Genomic DNA, 8,731 nt, shown 5'->3' on the forward strand with positions numbered 1-8,731 from the left:
TTTATTGTCCATGTCAAGTGGTTATTTTAGTTGTACAAAAAAAAGATATTTGTGGTTTTAATTATGAATTCTAAGCTGCTTGGAGCTATTGTTAGGAAGTTACAAAAGGTAATAATTCCCTCTTGAATAAGTATTTAAAAACATCTCCTTCAAACAACTGTATTTATAAAGGAGGATAGAGTGCTTCATAACATAGCCTGCGTTAATGTGTCAAAAAAGAAATAGTGGCGTTGAAACAAATTTGCGTCAACACGCTATTATCACGTTAACTGTGACAGCTCTAATCGGTTTATTTACATTGCAGGTGCTGTTAGTGTTTTGAGAAGCTTTATCGGAGCTATGTAAAGAGTAGCTATAAGCAAACATTACGTTTCTTTTGAATTCCATTAAGACCACTCTAAACAGAACTACCAAGTAAGCAAGAGAATGAGTCAGTGGCCACGCCTGTGCACTTTACCTTCTGTAGTATCAGCGTGGTCTTGTACTTTGCTAAAAGTGCTAACAGGAGCTGAAACGGACAGATGAGGCCTAATGAATTTGTTGCTCTTCTGTTTCCACTTAAGTGATCAGTAAAGTAGTTTCAGCCTCCAAAGCACAAGAAAATCATTTATATTTGCAGCAGAATGTCTAAGAATACATGAGAAGATTGGGGTATAATTTAACATGGATACTTTATTAGAATTACATAACATTACACACAAAAAGCTAAAGCAAAGTACAACAGCTGGATAGTCACCCAGTTGTGTGTGTGTGTGTGTGTGTGTGTGTGTGTGTGTGTGTGTGTGTGTGTGTGTGTGTGTGTGTGTGTGTGTGTGTGTGTGTGTGTGTGTGTGTGTGTGTGTGTGAGAGAGAGACACAGAGACAGACAGGAAAACGGTGCATCTGTCAGACATGAGGATCACCAATTTAGTAAGCCACAGCAGTCAGCATAAAATCTCAAAGATCACATGTAACAAATGGCACAACATCGGCTTCCACTTTACAATCCTGGCTCCTTCTCTGACACACATACATAAACACACACACTTTTCATACTTAGGATATACAAATGCTATCTAGAGGATCTTCATGCTGAGAAATAGCACATCCCTTCTGTCTGCCAAGTCAGAAACAATGAATAGTGGCTGTAATGACAATCATAATAGCAATGAATCTGCACTGTCATAAGGGAGGTAGACCTGTTGAACCTCAGAGCATAAACCAGAATGGAAAACTACACATTCCAAAGCACGAGTAAACATTAAAGGCCTTATTATCGTCATAGCAGCACACAGAGACTGGTCAAGATAACAGCGTGGACAGCAGCCAAGAGAATCAGATCAACTATTTTTCACAGATTGTTTTCCAAAAGTTGTCACTGTTTCAGAAAGGACAATAGTCACAGCAAGCTCTGTCCACGTCTTTTCCATAGATGTGGAAACAAGGCTGCCAAATGCTTTCATCTCCAGTTCTTGTTTTGTCTCAAACAACAGTGACTCGTGTATACACACAGTAAATGCATGAGGAACACACACACACACACACACATGCGCACAAAGACATACAGATACTTTACACTCAAAACACACTTAAGGCAATGGTGGCCTGGCAACTGTGACCGTTCGAGCAGATCTAAATGTGCCCTCGTACGCTTCTCTAACCCTTCATCCCTGTTCATCCCAAATGAGCACGCAGCCTGAACAAGCTGCTTAGAAACATGGAACACTATAAGATCAGCTCTTACTTTCACAAGACACACACATATACAAGAGAATGCTTTGTTTCATATTGTTAACACCTGATTTCAGTACAATTCAGAATACTATGTGTATATCAACAAGGATACAGATAAGCAGGTATGGGCACGGATATGGAGCAGATATATATAATGTATATTTGCATGTTGTTAAATAGGGCTTGTCACAAATTGTCGCTGACATTCACAGGAAGATGGCTACACTAATCCAAAATCCGCCCCAGAGACGGTAAACATCCACACTAATGAAACAAAACCCAGATGACACAGACTTAAATCCTCATCATTTTGTTCCACAATATTATTCCTTCATTTTCAATGGACAATGAAGCTTTTCTTGAGCCAGCTTCTCATTATATAAGTAAATGTGTACAAGTAATTACTTTTTACTTTAATTAAGAGACAAGAAAGCTTAACAACTATCCTGGGGCTCCAAACATCTCGGGTCCCAAAATTCAATGGGCCGGCCGCACATATGAGTCCCTGTGTGTAGCTCCCACTGGCTAGCTATCTGCTGCTGCTCTGCACTGCGCTCATAGCACGGTCAACAACACAACACAACAAATATTTACATTCTAGTGACAAAGCTCTCCTGCGGCCACAGTCATGTTGATTTCCGTAAAATCTTATGTCTGTTGTTGTTGTTGTTGCTGTTGTTGTTGTTGTTGTTGTTGTCCTGCAGTTTAGCGCCTTGAGATTGCTTTTAGCTTTGAAAGGCGCTTTACAATTTTTTTTTTACTATTATTATTAAAAGGAGGAGGAATATATATTATGTCATTTGATTTGGAGGATTTGTTCAAACAGGTTCATTCAACCATGTAAAAGGGCAAATTCTCTTGAATAAATATAATAATATATCTCGGACTACAAAAAGTTACTTAGTAATCAAATACCTTTTCCTAAATGGCAACTGAAAGTAATACTAACCATGGCAATACCAGCTGTTTTTTTCATTATGTTACCACTGCTGAGCGGATTTGTGATGAATGCAGCCAAGTCAAATATCAGCTTTGCTCACATTAAACAATGCTTACCCTGCCAACACTGGTGCCCCGGAGGCTCCCTCTGCAACACCGGTGAACGATGTCCTTATCATTCACTAGCAGCACTCCTCCAGAGTACAGCTGCAGCATTTGTCAGTGACACTTGTGTCAAAGAACATAGGAACATGTATTGTAACAATACATTTAAATGAACATGTTGTACTCTCACCTGATCTTAAAGGGTTTCGTTTATCTCACTAAACCTTCTGCAAGATGGACATGCTTAGTAAGTTTGAAACACAGCATTGACATAGCATCACCTTATAAAGTTGTTATGGCTAACAACTGAAATGAAGCAGCATTAGGAGTTATGTTTGTAGTCACCCAATTAAGTCTAATATTTGCTGTCCTTGTAGCTCTGTTTTGGTCTCCACCAACTCCTGAGGGAAATATCTACAAATATCTTCAGCAGCTGCACTTTCCTCAATGTTCACTAAGTAGTTACTGACTTTGTCTGCTGGTTGGTGCTGAGCAGGTAAAGAAGCAGGCCTGAAAACAGTTGCCTGCTGCAGCTTATTAATGAGAGTGAGTTATGAGCTAGAAAAGCAAAAACTCTCTGTGGAGTGGAGGGGAGCTGCAGAGATGAGTGATAATTATCTGTGTGTTCATCACTATGATTGACCCCTTTCACATTACAAATAGTAGTTCGATCTATTGTTAATAAAACAATTAATTAGTGCAGTTCTAAAACTATGGCCCCCCTGGGCAACATCTGTAGATATTGTGCAGGACAGATTTTTCCATCACCATTTCGGGTTGAAGAATTACAATATGAAGTTTTCACCTTGACATTGATTTTATACATAAGTGGAATATGCTAATTAGTGATACAACCACTACCCATTTGTCATCAGAGTTTGTTTCTTTATTGAGCTTTAATTTTCACGGCCAGCGTTGATTAAAATAAGAACAATAAGTAATTATTGGCATCTGTGTGTAATTGGTTGTGAGCAAGTGCATAAAAACCAGTTTAAGCTGGAGTACTCTGTGTGTGTGCGTGTGTGTGCGTGTGTGTGTGTGTGTGTGTGTGTGTGTGTGTGTGTGTGTGTGTGTGTGTGTGTGTGTGTGTGTGTGTGTGTGTGTGTGTGTGTGTGTGTGTGTGTGTGTGTGTGTGTGTGTGTGTGTGTGTGTTCGTGGCAACTAGATGAGGAGGGGTGTATTGTGAACCAAGTCATAACGTCAAACGGCCTCTATGACACCGAAGGGAAATCAGCCTCTTCCAGATCTCTTTTCAAGTGTCACTCATAAACACAGATGGTGGCGATAGAATATTTCTGTATTTGAGAAATGTTACTAGTAGACACATAATGATCTCCTGTCTGTTGTTTACTGCAGGAGAACTTCATTCACTGTAAAACTAAAATCCTTTTACAAGATGGACATTTTCGATTTGAGAACACACATGCTCTCACATGTACATATTTAAGATCAGAGTCAAAGAGTTGATGCCCCTGTGGTAAGGCCCATCAAGCCCCCACACAATGTCATCAGCTAGATGAACGTGTGCCTCTTGTGTCTGGCTGTCACTTTGTCCTCTTCACTTGACATGAACTGGACACTGGACACACATGACGGTAAGGTTGTCTCAGTGTAAAGAAATAGGAGCAGGAGCTGCAGATATTAATGTATTAGCAAATAAGTGAAAGATCTTATTGTCCGAGGTTAGGTGTGTCGACAAGATTGTCTTCTGCTGTGTTTCTCATAACACAGATTGAGGATTTGGCTGATAAGATTCTCTGTCTTACTTTAGTTTCGTGTAATACTAAGGCTTCACTATTATTTATAGTTTAAACACAAAGGGAACGCTGCACACAATAAACCACAAAAGCTGCAGGCCAGTCGTGAATTTTCCCAAAAAAATTGCTCACAAAAGCAGGTCATACATAACGTATTTGAGAGTTTGACAGCATTGTGCTTTGGTGCACTCAGTGAAATATGCTCATCTGTTCAGCCTGGCAGGCTTGAGGTTGTAACACAATTAGTGTGAGGTGAGTAGGGGAGCCAGAGTCAGGCACGCTAGACACGGCCTGACAAACAGAGACCTCTGAAACCTGGCTGCCATTTTGCAGCCTGCAGGGGAGTTCACAGGGACTGCACATTTATGAAGAATTACTGAACTTATTCGTTGTTACTTTTCCCTTATTTACTGTAAGGCTGCAGTGAACTTCTCGTCGTAAAAATCCCCCTTTCGTGCTGTCCTACAGCACGTGTATGGTAACTAATAAACCATTTTAGTACCATTTAATGTTTGTATAAGCTATAGGCCTACTCCTAGTGACTTCATCAAAGTGTATTATATGTAATTACAAAACATTACTTTCTGTTGTACTCAGGGGAGTTTTTCTGATATGGTATCAGGAATATAATTTGCCCTAATGTAGGAACTGTTAAATAACCCAGATTCCTACCCAGAGGTTCTCCACAAAGTGATGGCCACTTGTGTACTGCCCTCAAACTAGATCCCTCATATGAGAAAGAAACACAATTTTCCGTTGTCACAGTGGCTACTGTGTTCACCTGCAAGGACACATACAATACTAACAAACATTGCAGCATACACAGACAAATCCAGCTCTAAAAAAAATACAAATGTGGCTAGCATTACAGTTTATAAGCAAGGCATCACAACACAAGGCATCGCTGCCCATCCAAAATGTTAATACCAACTAAGTGTTTTCTGAAAACTATGGAGACTTATCGAACTGACAACCCTCCCATTTTTCCATCCCATCAGGAGGAAATTCATATTTTCTGACGAGGATTTTAAGTTTGTTTAGAAGATCTTTTGAGTCTTTAAACTCCACTTTAAAAACCCTTCAGGTTACAATTTGCCTCTGATTATGGTACCCGTGGTGAATGAAATCAAATCATCAGTAGACAAATATAACATAGTATTTAGAACCAGGCACTTAGTTCACAAGGCAATTGCATTACTGTCATTTACTCAGATAAAAAGGTGACAGCAAAATATTCAACAACATTTTTTAAATGACATAGCAAACGATCTTCCTGTTTTTATAGCTACATAATGACATTGTCAAGCTGCCTGCCTCACATATCATATAGACACACACACACACACACACCACACACACACACACACACACACACACACACACACACACACACACACACACACAAATGCCCCACTGTAAATATCTAAGCAACAATTTGCCTTGGTCCACTATGACAAGAGATAATAAGTAAATATAACTATGGAAGTATTTACACTGTCAGACTGGGTTTCATTAAATGATCCCTGTATACCTTTACTCACAGTCATGGGTGAAGCTTCTATAGTGTTACATTATATGGCCTGTTGTTTCCACACGTTACCGTCCCTATGAGCGCAGAATTGGCCTAAAGACAAAGGATGCGGGGTGCCGTGTTGCCGTAGTAACTGTCTCTTCTGGATTGTGCCTGCATCCATCTGCCTCAGCAGGTTCCCATGGTGCTGACTGTAGTGTAACTGAATTTGGACGTGCCCGTTGCCATAACATCCTCTTCCTTGTCCTGTAGCCCACGACGGCGGCGGCGATGGCAAGGTGCAGCACAGCACGAGAACGTGGCGAGCAGAGCTTTACGGAAACGTGTGTTCATGAAGCAGTAAATAATGGGGTTGACGCAGGCAGAAGTGTAGCACAATAAATGGATAAAAGCGATGGGAGCACCTGAGAGGGCATGTGTGGCAGAGATGTCATCAAAAGCCCGCCAGGTGTTGGCACAGTACAGTGGCATCCAGCAGAGAAAGAATAGGACAACGATGACCACCAGCATGCGGATAACTCGCTTCTTGGCCTCCAGCTTGGCCTCAGATGTGTTGCTGCGTGGTCTTTCGGCCTTGACTGCCCTGATGGATGCAGCCATGCTGGACATCTCCATTGAGTGTGGCCGCTGGACGACATTAACGTAGCAGCCATCTCCATCATCACTGCCAGTAGACACAGCGGAGGTCAGACCATTCTTCACATCTGTATGGGAAAGCGGAGTCAAGGAGAGGAGTGTTTCTGTGAACTAAATGTAAGATCACGTTCTGGGCACATGAACACATTTCTTAGTGCATGCACTCTCTGCTCCCCTGCTGATTATACATTAGCCACTTTTTTTTTTAAAGAACTACATTTGGAATCAGTATCAATATCAGTGATTTTGCCCCTGGGATTACTTGGTATTGTACATGAACCAGCCTCTTTTGACTTCCCCCAGGCCCATTTGCTAGGAACTCTCCAGACTTGCCATTCCCTACCTGTCTACAAGATGCCCTCAGACTTGTTCACTTCAATAACCCCTTTCTCGCCTTTCCCATCATCTGACCTTCCCCACTCACATACTCACCTGTAAGAAATTGACCAGGGGAATCATGTTCTGTCCTACAGCCAGTTAATTAAAACATAATTATTCACCAAACCACCACAGCTCTGTGATAACACATGCATGTGTAAGGTTTCTCTTGAGTGAATCATAGCTCTTTAAGGAGCAGCAGTTCACCTTAAATGAAAGAAATGTGACAATTCCTGCTGAGCCACACTAATCATCCATCAAGGGATTTTGCAATTTATTGAAAACATGTAATAGTTTCTTTCCACAAAGGACAAAGTACATTGAAAACAATAATAAGAGCCCTAATGCAAGCAATTACAGACGGGAACTGGTAAGGTAGGAAACCATTCCTGGATTATTAAATCAAACACTTTTTCCAAGAGGGTATTTTAGAAGGTTTTTATTGTTGGACAAACTCTTTCTCGCTGAGACCAAACAGATGGGGATGTCCAGGCCCGCAGCTGCCAGCCACTTTCATCCTCTAATGAAGCAAATACACTCCATGCAGCGATCATCCCAGACACACTCTCACATGCCCACAAAAGGTTACGTTCAAGTTAACCTGCACACATTACAATGATTGTAGCGCTAATGAGAGTGTGGTGATTAAAATTAAATTCCTCATCATTCACATAAATTTAAAAACAGAATGTAAATGCTAACATTAGAGTTTGGTTGAGTGCTGCATACTGTGACATTTATCAAGAGACACAGTTTGACTCAGTAATTAAATGAAATTGCAATCAAAACATTATTAAAGTCAAAGATGAAATAGTGCTTGATCAGACAAGCAGTATTTCATCTGAGAAAATAAGTATCTTGAGGTTAATAGAGAGCTTTTAAAGTGTCGTGTCCAGTACCTTGTTTTCGTCTTGTGCGTTGACGTATTGCCAATTATAGGATAAGGATCAACAAGTTGGCTGGTTCTGTGATTTGACTAATATTTCATTACAAAATGTTTTGGAGTAAAGAACCAGGAGTGCTGTACCTGCATGAGTCACCTTCGAATTTTTATGAAGTCCAAGTCTTATTTTCCAAAAGCTTGAAAAATCTTTCTTTTTTTCTTTCTGCTCCCGTCGATCTACATCCTTTCTTTCCTCTGAGGAAGGGTGAACACATGGGATCATATCAGTTCACGTGGATTGACCTACCAGTTTACTACAAATAATAAAATATCAATCCTGGATGATAAGATTACCTCTTATGCCAACTTTGATTATTATTTCCAAAGGCAAACCAAAGATTGTTCTTCTTAATTAAGAAAGCTCAGAAGTGTAAAAGTTGGCACATCTCTGATAAAAAAGATTCCATACTTCCTTTATTGAGTCATCTCTCTAACATGTAGACTACTAGGATCTGTTGCTTTGGTCATCTTAGTTTGAGAAACAAAAACACACTGGGACAAACTGGGAATCCATGATTGTAAATGAACTCCACCGTTTGTCTATCCGTCCCCATGCTGAAAGTTAAGGTCATATTTCTGGAGTCTATTTACTGTTTTTACTCATTGCTTTACTATTGTGAATTTGTATTATTTATTGACTGCCAAATTGCCCTCTGGAATATTATATTAATACTGTGTTCTGTATGTTCTCCACATGTAGTGTACATGGTCTCACCAGTGGAGTCTTTT

The 8,731-nt window shown here is 40.3% G+C and overlaps 1 protein-coding gene across 1 annotated transcript in view; it reads right to left on the reverse strand.

Annotated features, from left to right (window-relative positions):
- Positions 1-652: 652 nt before the first annotated feature.
- The window catches only part of cckbrb (cholecystokinin B receptor b), a 24,001-nt gene continuing 15,922 nt past the window's right edge, over positions 653-8,731 (reverse strand). The window contains 2 exon segments of the mRNA XM_029459788.1: positions 653-6,749; positions 8,718-8,731. The exon segment at positions 8,718-8,731 is cut by the window's right edge and continues 114 nt beyond it. Coding sequence (XP_029315648.1) covers positions 6,214-6,749; positions 8,718-8,731 — 550 coding nt within the window. The 3' untranslated portion in view covers positions 653-6,213.

This window comes from Cottoperca gobio, chromosome 21 (assembly GCF_900634415.1).
Source record: "Cottoperca gobio chromosome 21, fCotGob3.1, whole genome shotgun sequence".
In the NCBI taxonomy this organism is placed as follows: domain Eukaryota; kingdom Metazoa; phylum Chordata; class Actinopteri; order Perciformes; family Bovichtidae; genus Cottoperca; species Cottoperca gobio.